Below are 14,502 nucleotides of genomic sequence, written 5' to 3'. Positions count from 1 at the left end.
AGTAAACTTAAGAAGGAAACATCCTTATTTTCTCCTGTCCTCTTGTTATCCTTTAACCTAGACTTAAGTCACCTCCTCCCTTGTACTCTGTGATATGCTGGGGGGAAAAAAAAAAAACAAAACTTGGCAGAACATCAGATCCTCTCAATTAAGGAAATAGTGCCTGTTGGAATGTAATGCTTAATAAGACATAGATTAGGTGTTTCATTGAAATTGTTTTCCATGAACATTTTTGATTCTTACATGCGAATGTGGGTATTTTAAACCTCAGAATAACAGGGACATCTCAGTTTTAGGGTAACATTCAACATCAAGTATATTACTATTCAACATTTTGATTCTGAAACTCTTTACTCCTTGCTTCTTTCTGAGCTGCCACACGTCTTTTTCTTCCATTTCTGAACATGTACCAATAGCAGTTCTGAATAATGTCCAGAATTAGGCATTCTTTGGTACTTTGAAATGTCTTGGTTGTCAGTTGTCTGTAAAATTCATGTTGGGAGTTTCTGTGATATCTTGGAAAATTTCAAGTGTAGAGTCCTATATATAGCTCTAAGGAATAGATCTGTAAGTGAAATCAGTTGTCTGCAAAGCCTGATTAGAGGCGGTGAAATAAAGTTCTATAAGATTCCCTTCTTTAGAGGTCAAAACAGAAATGGAAGCACTTTAAGATATCATAAAATGATTATACAGTGTCCATTGTGCTCAGTGATCCCCTCTAGTGCTTGCAAAGCTGATTAATTTGGTTAAAATAAACTGGGCTTGCTCTGCCCCTGCAGTTCCAAAGCATGGCAGGCTGCCTGCATTTGTGAGCGTGCAGATGTCGTACTGGGACAGCGAGCAGCTGACCTTTATCTAATTGCCAGGTTGTTGTGAGCTGTCTTACAGCAGGAGAGTCGGATTTACTGTTTGGAAATGAGGTTAAGGTTTTGCTCTTAACATAGCAGATTTTACTAAATCGTTACTTTTCTAATCAATGTATATTTTTCTGTGGGGTGGGGAGTTATTTAAAATATCCTGCTTTAGGAGAAAGAGTATTAGTGACAGTCTATTTGTATGTGTTTTTAGACCACGAAGGAAAGCTTCCTTTGGATGTGCTCTTTCCATCCGCCTGTCCAACTTTACTTTGTTATCCGCAATCCCACCCGGTCACATGACTTTGGTATATCCAAGATCAAGATTTGGAATTACAACACAACAACTCCCTGTGTAAGTAGTCTTTTCTCAACTCCTCTGTATGTCTGCTTTACCTTGCCTAGGGAAATTCAGTTTGATCTTCTTTCCAAAAGTATGAAATAGAAGTAAATAACATTTTCTCTAATAAAATAGGGAGCTAGGAGGGGTCCGTGTCTACTGTGACATTTGCTTTTGTCTTAATTGTAAGTGGTAGCAATGTAAGTGTTAACGTTTTCATAGGCACAATTACCATTTTCTTTTAAAGCTATTAAAGATCTCTAAAGACCTAATAAAAAGCTTGTGTGTTCTGTCAGTTAATCCTTTACTGTGGTGAGAAATAAAGTTACAAAGGTAAGTGCATTTTAATGTTCAAGACTTTCAGTTGTTTTACCACAATATAAAAAAAAAGGTTTAAATATGTGTTTTCTCATGTATTTAAGTATAAATAGACTGACTGTCGCTTGATTTTGGTTTTGTCACTTTAATTAAAAAGTATACTCTGTGTTCATAACAAAACAAGTAATCTAGTGTTACAAGAGAGACATCTCATGGCAGATGGTCTCTTGTTTGTGTGTTTGAATGTCACCATGGAAATTATTCTTGTTTGTACACTGCAATGTTAAGAAAAAAATCCCAGGTACTGGATCAAAGAGGATTTGTTGTCCTGGATTATAAATAAGAGGCTTTCTCCCTCTGGTTTTGCTGTCATCCGTGTTCTTATATAAGCACATATGGTAATTTATATACATGGAAATGGCCATGGAAGAGACAGCTTAAACAAATTTACTGTAACATGATTTATATTTATTTTCTGGAATTTTAATAGCTTTTTCTATTAAAATGTAGGCTACAGAATGTTCTGTCATCATTAGAGAGTGCAAAAGGGACTGCTGTTTTTGGAGCTAACAGTATGATTTGTTACCAAACCTATTGAATATAATGCAGGAAATACACATAAGTGAGAGGTGCCCAAGTGCTTTTTCAAGCAACAGGCAAAAAATTAATTCAGGCCAGTACCTTTGTATGTTCAAGTTTTAGAACTTGAGTCTGGAGATAGGAAAAATTTGTCTGAAGGAAGCTGTAAAAGTCAGATTACATCATTGTCATAGATTCCTTGATTCGTTGTATTACAAGAAAGGTCTCAGGGAATGCTTCATCTTGCCTTTATTTACTTCAGATGAGGTTTGTGAAAAAGGACGTCATTTTTAGTCTGCAAAGAGAGATCAAGTGTAAGTAAAGGCAGCCAGTTCTTTTCGCGTTTGTCTGAAATATTCAGACTTTTAGTAAATACTTTCTACAACCTTGAAATTGCATCAGTACTTGATGCCATTGAAATGCTTTTTGTAAGATCCAATATAATGTCTGTTGTGTGTCTTCACAAATCTCTGAATGGAATTAGTACTTAAAAGCATGAAGGTCTTAGTTGCCCTCCAGTTGGATCATTTTCTCCTTCAAGCGATTGCCCATATGCGTGTTCCTCCTGTGAGTATGTTCATGTCTGTTCTCTTGAGCTGGAGATTTTTTCAGCACTGGGGTGCATTGTCTGTAAGGATGCAGCAGCTTTGCTCCAGCAGAGTATATAAAAGAACTTTTTTCTTCTAGTTCACTTTTTCTATTGCTCTTTCTTTTCCACTCTTCTGTGAGAAGTCAGGCAGAGGCAAATTCAAGTCCTCCGTCCAGGTATAATTTGCAGAAAAGTGCTTCTGGTTTTAAGCTTTATCCTTCGTGCACAAATATCAGTGAAATGGCCAGAAATACCATTCCTGTTGCTTCCGTGGCAAACATTGTCCCAGCAGGCACTCTGTGGGGGCTGAAGGTACAAGCTGGGAAGGAACATCAAGAGAAACCTTAGAACTGTTTTCCCAAAATCTTTCTTTTTTTTTTTTCTCTCTGATGTTGATCATACCTACTTGCTTGTTTTGAGACATTGTGCCATTCTAATTACTCATCTGTGAGGAAAAAAAAATGCCTTGGATGAAGTATTGAGTGATTGTTTACAGAGTGGCCTCTTGATGGAATTACTCATGAGGAAGTGATTTCTCCAGGCTCCTTGTGCTCGAGGAGAGTTGAGCCAGGGTACCAGGAGAGCCTCACCCTTGTGTCAGTCTTTCCCACCACATCTGATCACTAAGCAACTGGAAGCTCAGAAGGGTGGTGGGAGGGAATGAAAAAGAGCAGTTCTTAGTCTTATGTCTGGATATATTTGTTCTTGGGGTCCCTGGGATTTATTCATATTTTTGCTTCCTGAGCCTCAGTCTGCTTAGAGTTTTGGTGCCAGAGATTTTCATTAGCTCTTTTACTGTTTCTTCATGAATAGATGGTTCTTCTGAGCTATCAGCTGTTACTAATGCCTGCCCTAGTTCAGTTTGTCTCTATGGTGCTAGAAATGTCTGTAGCTTTGGCTGGTTCAGCTTGATAAAGTTTCGACACCTCTTTTGCTTCCTGCAATGCCTATCCCAGACACTCCAAAGCATCAGAGAATGGGACATCATTTCCCACTGACTGGAGTCGTAATTTTGCAGTGGCTGGCCCTTTTTCTGGGCTTGACTCTTTTAGGGAAAATAAGCTCCACCATCTCATTTTGTAATGTTTGCTCTGTCTACCTGTCCTCCTCCAGTACTGGTGGGTGAAGTGAGATTCATTTCAAAACATGTTGTTCTTAAGAGGCTGCTGATTTTAAATAACAATATGAAATTGGCAAATACTTCTCAAAATATACATGTGTGTGTTTCTGTGGTTCCATGCAGTTTATATCTGTTCCTAGGTAAAAAGTCTTGCTCTTCCCCATCATGATTTCAGGCAAAGCCATGTAGTTAGTTTTTAATATAATTATTGAAGTGTTTTGATCCCCAATTAGATTACTCTAGCAGTGTCCTTGGTCAAGGGGAAAAAATACCATGTTTTATAGCCAAATGCATCAGTACAGACATATAGCACTTTATGACACTCTAGGAATAACACAGGCAGCCATAACATAATGGCCAATTAAACTGGGTTTACAGCTGTTTCTGAGAAGCTGGTGAAGGTTAACCTTTTCTATCAGGAATGTCTCACATTCCTACACCTACTCCTCTACCTCAACTGTAGCTTCTTGGTATCCCTGCATCTTCTGTTTTCTCCTCTGTGTACGCCCATATTACATTTTTTGCCACATACATGTTATGACTTGGAAAGCAGTAGAATGGAGGTTATCTAGACTTGTAAGCTGTAAAGTATGCATGCAGGAGTGAAGAAGTGGAGACACTGGTACTTGAAGGAGAAGGGCTCACTGGTTTAGGCTGGGAGCTGAGGAAGATTTAAATCAGTATCCAAAGTGAACTGACATCCAGGAGATGAGCAAGAGGGATGAAACTGAAACTTCTTACTTTCATGAAAAGCTTCTCAGTTTCTATGAAAATAAGAAAAGAACAGAGAGTCTTTAAAGACTCAGCATGATGGACATGTTACCGAAATTTAGAGGGCAGAAAGGAGGTGGATTTTGTCTCATCTTCTATATTTTCTTTGAAGATACCAATATTTTTGTTAAGAGGGAGAAAGGGTTAGATTAAAATGGTAAAGAGAATAGAAAGAATATTAGTTCCAACTTCAATGGCATGAAAAAATCAGATTTTAGTGGGTGCCACAAAAACGGAGAACATGAAGTTGTGAGTGGCAGAGTTGTGTCTGAGATAAAGGCCTTCTATTTAAAAGGCCAGTTAAGCATTGGAATAGGCTATTGAGGCAGATTATTTGAGAAGTGTTAAAAACAGATTTCTTCGCAGTGGTGTAGGTTATTTTGCTTTCTTCAGTGGAAAGAGATGGACCAGATGATTTTTTTAATGTCCTTTCCAACCCTGTATTTTTATAACTCTTTAACTTTAGTGGCTTTGATCTGGATGGTTGTTTGCTGTGAAACACGTAGTGAAAGTGGTGAATCTTAAAGATTCTGAAGCAAAATGTGCCTCTGGAATTTATAACCTGATCAAATATAATTATACTTAATCTAGGCTTCTTTGCTCAAGCTTTTCTAAATATTTAAGTCTTGTCAGCCAAAATGGTTCATAGAAGTGTCTAGCAGGGTTTTCAGTCCTTTTAAATAAAGTCTTAAATATTCCACAGTATTTGTCAGTTGTTTGAGCTTTTGATTTAAAAAGTAGTCAAAAGCATGTTACTGATATGTGAATGGAATCATTTTAATCTGTTTATTGATTAAGTGTTCAAATATCAGAGTTCCAGAACAAGACTATCTAATGCTTGAACAGCTTAATTGAAATCTTCATGCCTTTATTTTTGTAGGACCTTGATGTTGGAGCAAGGAAGGTGAAGTTGTATGTTGATGAGAACCTTGTATTTGATGGGGAATTAGAGAGAGCCTCTGGAGATCTCCTCACTGACCATAGCACTACAATTGACCTTACAGCTCACAAGCAAGACATCTCTGCATATTCTTCAAATGAAAGGAAAGAAGTAAATGCACCTGCAGTCACAGAGAAGAAAACAGACTTAGACTTAAAATGCTTACAGTCAAACAGTACTTCACTAAACTGGAAATCTCTGCCAGAAGAAAATCTTCCTGAGCATAAGATGAACTCAATCAGGTTTACAAAGAAAAGTTTGTCTGAGTTAGAGGATGGTAGAAAAGTGTTATCATCTCCAGTTTGTATGAAAGATGTTAAAGAGAGTGCAACAGTACAAGCAGTTATGGAGCATGTTCAATCTGATGATGAATTTACTTTGAGTGAACAAATGGAGAAGCTAACAGGAAGAAAGTTGTCTGATTCTGCAGATGCAATTCCTTCTTGGTTACAGTCGTCTTCCCAAGTAACAGAGAATAATCGAGTTACTTCCAGTAAGCAGAAGCCTCCTTGGCTTGCTACAGAACATTGTTTAGGCTTGAGATTTCAAACACGGTCAGATGGAATCATGAAAAACTTTTCAGATCTGACTAATGAGACTGTCAAATGTCAGAGAAATGAGCTGGAAAGATCCAGTAGTAGGAATGCAAAGGAAGATGAGAAATCAGAAATGCCACCCAGAAAGGATGATGGTGTGGACTTGGACATTTTGGAGCAACTTTCTAACAAAAATTGCTGCAGTTCACAGTACCCTACAAGTGGAAGGAGAAGTGTCAGAGGTGTAAAAAAGGAGAGATTAAACACTATTAATCTTGGAGAAGATGATTCTGCTCTCAAAGGTACGAGCTCACAATAGCAACCTTAACGCAAGTGCTGACATGTTCTCGATTTTGCAGAAACACAGAATCATTTAGGTTGGAAGGGATGTCCTGAGATTCCTGAGGTATAAGCAGTGGGATTTTATTTGTGTTGTTTGCAGTATTCATTTTTTCTCATTCCATGCTATAGCAATGCTCAGAGTTTCCCTCCTTGTTCTACACCTGTTGTGAAATGCTCTTTTTTTCCTGAAAAATTTACATCCTGAGTTAGTATTTTAAAATTTATTTGGAGAAGATCAAAGACTAAATTTCAGTAAATTGTATTCTAAAAATTGGCAGTTCTGCAGACAGCAAATGTTTGCAAGTATCTATGAAAATCTGCAAAAAGATGAAGAGTGTGACCTCGAGGTAGTGAGTAAATTTAGAGAATTTATTTGTGTAGCAGGTTTGTGTCGATCTCAGTGAGAATGTATGTTGAATATATTTATTCAGAGTGAATGGAAAACTGCCCTTATTGTCTCTTCTCTGCTCATGACATTACATACCTCTTTCAAATCTCTCCCTCAGACATCTCTGTTCATTTATGAGGAGTTTTCTAGTAAATTTAGCTGTTACCTGGTCCATGCTTTTGATCATCCTTTCCATCCCTCTCCAAAGCTTTTTCAGTTCGCCTGGATCCTGTTGGAGGTGGGGGATCCAGATTTGTGTAGTTATGTTTGCCTCTGGCAGCAGCCAACAGTGTCTGAAATGAAGAGAGTCTGGCAGAACGATGACAACAAGACCCAGAGAGTTGGAAGAAGAGGTTACAAAAGTACAAATAGCATTTTTTAGGTGATTTAGTATAATTAACCATCGTAACAATTTACATGAAAGTGTAGCTTGCTCTATGTTGTATTTGAGTGTTTACATTAAACTTATGGTCGTAAAGGACAGGAAGGATGCCTAAACGCAGGAATGCCAGTTCAAATTTCACAGCAGGTACTGCATGAATTTTTCAGGCAAAAGTGAGGAAAATGGGTCTTTCTAAACAGAATGTCTGAATTTTTCCTTCTCTGCCCCTCTGTGGAGAAAACAACAATTTTGTAAGTATATCTGAAATTATACCTCAAAGAAGAAAAAAGTACGGAAGTAGTTGGAATAAGTGCCATCTCCTCTTCACCCACCCACTCACCACAGCCTGTTTGCTGTTTCACACATTTTACAGTGTCTCTGTTAGACTAAAAACTTGTCAACATTATGGAAACTGTAAATAAATCCTCTCTCAATAATTTCTGTTCAGTCATAGAAACGGTAACAATTTGGGAGTTTGAATGTGTACTATAAGATGAGGGTTATTATGATTCTAATAACAGTGTCCTCTAATTTTGCTCAGAGCAGGTTTTGTTATCTAACATTCCCAATACGTGTTTGTCCCCGGGAAAACTGCATGCCATCTACCAGTTTTTGTTCTGTCTGTACTGTACTTTGCAAGGTAAAGCCAGCTTCAAAGTGGAGCTGAGTGAGCATTAACAACAGGGAAACAGTTTTAAGTGTTTCCGTAAGAGTGGTGAATTTTAATTGGCGCGGGGCTCAGGGAACTGCAGTTTCCCAATAGCAGTATGTGACAAAGGGGAGGCTGCACTAGCTCATGTGCAGTGTCACAGCACGTCTTTGGTCATTAAATGAAGAATAACAAGAACAAAAGAAATTAGAAATAGCATGTACATGCATACTTGGCTCGAGTTAATGTTGCTATAAAAACATACAATTTTTCTTTGATCACTGGTTTAATGTGCAAAGGAAATGAGGGAAGTATGCTGATAAAATTTGCAAATAACATATAATTTGAGGTATTATGAGGTAAGAAGATTGAAGAAGCGCACAGAAAGATGAACTTGAGGACTGGAGTAATAACAATGAAATACAATTCAATAGTACAGCTTGCAAGGTCATTTGGGGACTAATAGCAAAAAATTAAGTTGTAAGCTGAGTAATCATCAATTGCAAATGACCGAGGAAGAGGAGGATCTCGATTGAGGAGTTGATCACAGATTGACTATGAAATGCTGGTGTGACGCAGGCGTGATTAGAGCAATGTGCTCTGAGGATGTATCAGCAGAAGCTTTTCTGTTCGTTAGGAGATGTTAATATCTCAGCACAGGCACTCGTGAGATGACGGTTGGAAAACTGCAGTTCTGATCACCCGTTTTCACGAAAGCTGATTACAAAGTGGAACAGATACAGAAGAGAGCTTTTAGAATGATTTGGGAAATGAAGCAAGTGATTGCGCCATGGAAATATGGTTGCTATTTATAACTGCAGGGAGTAAAAATGAGATTAACACAACAGAGGGAGAAGAAAGTTGTTTTTTTTTTTTCAAGCTAGTGTTGCCCCAAAACCTAGTTTGCTAAAGTTTTGAGAGGAATTGTATGGTGTGTGTTGCCATCAGAAGCAGGACAAGGGACTCGCTAATTCAATACACCCCTCCTAAACCCTCAGGGAGATGTGCATTTGAGGTGTCATTATTGCTGGCCTCTGGCGTAGCATCCATCACAGAGTCATCTCAGGCATGCAGAAGGATGGCAATGCATCTGGAACATCTGCAGGTGGGATACTCTTTATCTACCGGCAGAGTTTATTGTTCACCTGGCTCCAATAAAAATAACAAATTTTAGGTTCTAAAAATAATGCCAAACCCTGTAAGCCTTCAGCCAGTGACCTCTGCTTTCGAGCTGTTCTTGGCTTTCCTTTCAGAGCTCTGCTTCTCCTGTTGTCACTCTTTAATGTAACCAATAAACCTGTTAAGCTCTCATTGAAAATCACTGCTATTAAACTGCTGTAAAAGGGCTTCAGAGTTGTAATTTCTGTACTGCTTGGAGTATTTAACATAAAAAAGTAAAGGAAAATAAAAAGAAAACAGAAAAATCTCCAAAACAAGGTAAGGTAATGGATATCAGCTACTCTTCTGTACATGCTAATCCTGGATTTTTAAAGCTTTGACATTTTAAAGTGGTAAAAATAAATACGGTATCTTCTTAAGGTAAATTATGAGGCTCTGGGAAGTACTGTTTGGGATCACCCACCCCATGAGTATCCATGTAATGATGATTTGTACGAGAAGGTGGCTTTGGAATGACTGATGTTCTCTGAAATATGGACCTTTACTTCCTATCTGTATTTCCCTTGTGGGCTAAGAAGGAATGGCCAGGTTGGTCTCCAGCCTTTCATTCTGGAAGAAAACCCCCTTTAGGTAGTTTCCCATGTACTTTAAAATTCTTATTTTTATCTCATTTGTCTCCAGTGTAAATGATTATTGGCCATAGATAGATTAGGGACATTGCCTTCTTCCCAGTGCTTCCAAAAACAAAGTTAAAAGTTAGTCTCGAGCAGTCTTTTGGGAAAACATTATTTTGCATTTTACTGCGAATGGCATTTATTCTTGATAACCGCTTGTTTTAGTATCCACTCAAGGACATTGTACAGAAGTAAAATCCAGCCCATGGGCCTGTAATTGTTTATAACTCCACTTGCTTTTCTTCATTTATTTGAAGAAAATACATAAGTGACAGCTTTATTGAAAATCTTTGTTATTAGCTGCTCTTAATTGTTTTGAGATGGAAATGAAGCAGCTCCCCAGTGCAGTGACAAGGAGAACACGCTTTGCCCCCACTGTGCCCCTCTCATGCATTGCCCCCATTGCGTTCCCATTAGACACTTTGTCATTATCCCCCTTCTACATCTCACACTTGCTGAAAAGTGCAAAGAATATTTGGACACTACCTGCATAGAATGCAACACTCACCTCACCCTCCTTGTATGCTGAACCTACTTTTTTTTCCCACCTCTTTATATAGACATGGATGTTTTTAACAGCACTAGCTTTTCTCTGTAATGCTTTAGAAACTTAACCCGTTCAGCCATTCCCAACTGTATGAAAGATCTTCTGCAGAAATGCCGGCAGATGATTTAAACTGTTGTGACAGCCACACAATAAGAATCACTGGGCAAAATCCCAATTGTTGTAAGTGTTGAGTCAAGAATTCGCAGTCTAAAACTTAGTTGCATTTTTGTATCTTGGCACCTGCTCTGCTCTTCAGTATTTCAAAGTGATTGTTTTCGTTATGTCTAAATGGGGAAGGGAAATTGGGACATGTAGCCTTCATAATACGGAGGCAATATAAAAGTGCTAGTGTAACAGAATTTCACAGTAAGGGAACACGGATAAACCAGCTTAGTTCCAGAAAGTCTGTGGTGTAGTGGTTTGCTCCCAGTCCTGTTTATGCATTAAATGCATATGTAATGTTGTTTTCAGATGAAGACTTTTCTATCACGGATGTAGCAACCTCTAGAGCAAAGTGGCACAACGAACAAGAACACACTCTGCAAGAGTCCTGGAACTCCTTGGTAAAGTTTAATTATTCCCATCGTGGCCGAATCTCTAACATGGATTTTCAAGGGGATATCTTTGATGAGTTTCTCCATCAACAGAAAATCAGACGGCCTGGAGAATATCAGCAAATGAGAAAAGAGGGGCTGCAAACACTACCAAAAAGGCCAGAAGAAGAAAATTCTGTGGAGGCACAAGACGGAAGTGATTTTAAAATTCCGGTTTTACCTTATGGGCAGCACTTAGTGATAGACATTCGAACAACATGGGGAGACAGGCATTATGTTGGTCTTAATGGAATTGAAGTTTTCAGTTCTAAAGGAGAGCCTGTTCAGATTTCAAAAATAACAGCTGAACCACCTGATATCAATATTTTACCAGCTTATGGCAATGATCCCAGAATAATAACCAACCTAATTGATGGGGTAAATCGAACGCAGGACGATATGCATCTCTGGCTAGCACCATTTACCCCTGGAAAACCTCACTTTATCTTTATTGACTTTGTGAATTCCTGTCAAGTAGCTATGATTAGGATTTGGAATTATAATAAATCTCGCATACACTCTTTCAGAGGTGTGAAAGACATTATAATGGTGTTAGATGAACAATGCATCTTTAAAGGAGAAATTGCGAAAGCATCAGGAACCTTGTCTGGAGGTATGCTATCATTTCTTGTTTTCTTTGTGGAAACAGCAGTACAATACAAACAAATACATTTAGCTCAGTTGGTGTCACTTTCAACCCCAAAGCAAGCTGGCACTTTGTATTGTATTTAGTTGTTTTAATTTCAAAATGTAATGCAAACCCCACTAACGCATTCTTCAATGATATTGTGATATTCAATTTTAGTAGCATGTAGAGCTAATCTCTACTCTTAATGATGTCTTACCCACAGTACCATATTTCAATAATATCGGATAGTCACTAGACATTTAGAAGTTGCAGATTTTTCTTGTTTTCACAGATAGGGTCTTTTGGAAAAGGTAATGGGGAAGCTTTGTTCCTGTTATATTTTATATGCATTTGAAACTGAGTTTGTACTGGATTCTTTAGGTTTTTCTGCTGTGCAGTATAAGTTTGAGAATGAACATACTATTTGTATCAGTAGTCAGTATCAATTTGCCAAATATTCTCTTTAAACACTACTGCAAATTAAATGTAAAGGAGGACCAAAAATAGTTTTTATCACACTCTATATTATTTTATATGGTTTCTCCATTTAATTCTGTATGTTGCCTTCAGCTCCAGAGCACTTTGGGGATACTATATTGTTCACTACCGATGATGATATTCTTGAAGCTATATATTGCTATGATGAGACATACGATGGAGAAATGGAAAACGCCAGCTCCTTGAGATACGAAGAAGAGCTCAAGAGACCAACAACTGCTGACAGGGAGGGAGATGAAAGGCCTTTTACACAAGCAGGGCTAAGAACAGAGGATCAGCAGGTGGGGGTCTCTGTGTTCAGAACTCTCTATAAATATGTCTTTCTGAAAGATTAAATGGAAGTAGGAGATGCTGATTTCGATGATGCAGTGGAGCTCTGCAGAATAATACAGCTGTCTATTTTGAAGATTTTTTTTTTTTCCACCAGCTCAATAATTTATGCAAATTTTTTAAGTCCAAAAGGTCTTCCAAATTTTAGTTTCCCTGATTAATAAGACTAAAAGAAAGGCTGTACTGGATTGTATATATATATTGTTTTTCTTTACTTACTTGGACAGGGGTTAGAGGAGTGTTTTAATTGGGCATTCCTGAAGCTTTATGCTTCTGTCAGTGATTTTTACCATATAGTTATTATTGCAATGAGTAGCTGTGCTCCCTGTCAATCCAAACGAAAGATTTTTCGGTATTTTCCACACAGAGTATACTCTTGCTTATTTCTTCCTCCACAAATTAAGTATTTTATGTGAGAAGGCTCTGGCATTATGTCATTTCATCTTCCCCCTTCCAACTCCCTGCTTATTTTTAACTCTTTCCTATTTTAACTGGCATCTCCACAGGTCTGTGTGCATTTTGCAGCATAAAAATGCCCCTTTACTAATACATACAGCAGGTAATGCTTAGAAGAAGGCTGTATTTTCAAGCTTGGAGTCTTGTCTCCAGCCCAACAGTCCCGTGTTTGAGCAAAGACCCTGCAAGATTTTCTGCTCAGGATGATGTGTTGTCTTTGACCTGATTTCCATAAAATCTTTTACCTTCTTAAAATCTTCATGAGCACCTACTGTTGCTTCAATGAGGACATGTTTTTCTCGGGGACTCTTGTAAGTCTGTGAGAAGATCCAAAGCTGAATCAATTCAAATTCCGGCTGGTTCAGCTGAAGTGCTCCCAGTCATATATGGTTCCTAATGAGCCTTGTGCTGTTCTCGTGCTGTTCTGTCTTGTCCTCTTCTCCTGGTGGCTTATAAGACAAAGGAAAAAGTCATTACATTGGAATTTGATCTCGCCAAGTCAGTGACTCTAACCCTTTCACTTCTCCAGTGCTAGTTAACACTGGCAACAGTGATTTTGGTCCCATCTTTGCTTACGGTATCTTAAACTGTTCAGACACCTTATGCAGGGCAGGATTTCATGAACACAAATTGAAGTTCATATTTTCTTGATCACTTGTTTACTGTGAGCATTCACCAGGACCTCTTCCATTGCAGAAACATACACCTGGACTGTGTGGTCCTTACTCAGAGCCTCTGCCTTTTATTCTGCTGTTCATCTGTGATGCTCTTCATGCTCCTTTTGTAATGCGGAAACGTGCTGTATCAGCAATGGAATAACAAAAGCTGTTGTGACTGAGCCATTGATTTCTCTCTCATTCTGTATTTGCTGGTACCACCAAGATTTTGTAGATGGATGCTTCTGTTAGCAGAATGATACAGATCTACTGTACGATTTGTCTTCCCCAGCAGAATGTTGTCATTCAGACTAGTATTGGATTTGAACAATCTCTACTTGTTGATCATTCACCATTTTTTCCTTTATTGTGCTCAGTGGATGAAACAGTGTTTTACTGCACTGACAACAGAGATTTTCAAAAGCTCCTACAGAAGTGTCTTACTTTCTTGTCAATATTATCCATGGTCATCTGTCTTTCCTATTGATTTGGTGGTTCTTCAGGTGTCGACTTTTATAGCAGGTCAGGCCTGTAACTGGTGCACTGGACCCAGCTCTGACTGTGGCCAGTAGTGGATGCCTGGGCAGAATGTCAGAATAGAGCAAACGTGCAGTGGTGTTTCTCCGAAACACTCATCCAGCCCTTAGAAATTTGTCTTACAACAACTTTTTGACTTAATCTTTGTGTTTAGTATCCTGCCGTGGATTTTTATTGTGTTAAGTCATCCACAAGCTTTTTGAACACATGTGTGCTTTTACAACTTACACTGCTCTTTGGTAAGTTTCCCAGCTTAACTTGCACAGCACAAAGAACCTATATTTGTTTGTCTCCAGGTTCATTTAATGTCCCCTAGTTTTTGCCTTGGAAGAGACTAAGCAATTGTTCCCTATTCCCTTCTTCAAGCCACTCGAGATTTATGCCCCTCTGTTGCATTCTCATCTGAATCTCTCTTATCCAGAATGGTTAGTCCTACTTTAGTTGTTTCTCACGTGGAAGGTGCTATACAAGTATGGTCAAGCATAGGAGCATGGTGATACTTTCTAATTTTTATTTCTTTTCCAATAATTCCTGTACTACGATGCTATTTTGTTGTAGCTGTAAGGATGTAAGAACATAGGACAATGTTCACAAGCAGAGGTAGTTGAAATAGTAGAAAATTAGATCATATCTGAAAGAAAAGATACTGGGCAGCA

The 14,502-nt window shown here is 38.4% G+C and overlaps 1 protein-coding gene across 3 annotated transcripts in view; it reads left to right on the top strand.

Annotated features, from left to right (window-relative positions):
- KATNIP (katanin interacting protein) overlaps nt 1–14,502 on the top strand; it is a 57,339-nt gene that overhangs the window by 19,025 nt on the left and 23,812 nt on the right. For all 3 annotated transcript variants that reach the window (XM_065645045.1, XM_065645047.1, XM_065645044.1), the window contains exons 12-15: nt 1,069–1,209; nt 5,452–6,349; nt 10,620–11,354; nt 11,940–12,148. In XM_065645045.1, coding sequence (XP_065501117.1) covers nt 1,069–1,209; nt 5,452–6,349; nt 10,620–11,354; nt 11,940–12,148 — 1,983 coding nt within the window. The remainder of the gene's footprint in view (nt 1–1,068; nt 1,210–5,451; nt 6,350–10,619; nt 11,355–11,939; nt 12,149–14,502) is intronic.

Source organism: Caloenas nicobarica, chromosome 14, assembly GCF_036013445.1.
Source record: "Caloenas nicobarica isolate bCalNic1 chromosome 14, bCalNic1.hap1, whole genome shotgun sequence".
In the NCBI taxonomy this organism is placed as follows: domain Eukaryota; kingdom Metazoa; phylum Chordata; class Aves; order Columbiformes; family Columbidae; genus Caloenas; species Caloenas nicobarica.
Note: the sequence above shows the minus strand (reverse complement) of the source record. Positions and strands in the feature narration are given on the sequence as shown.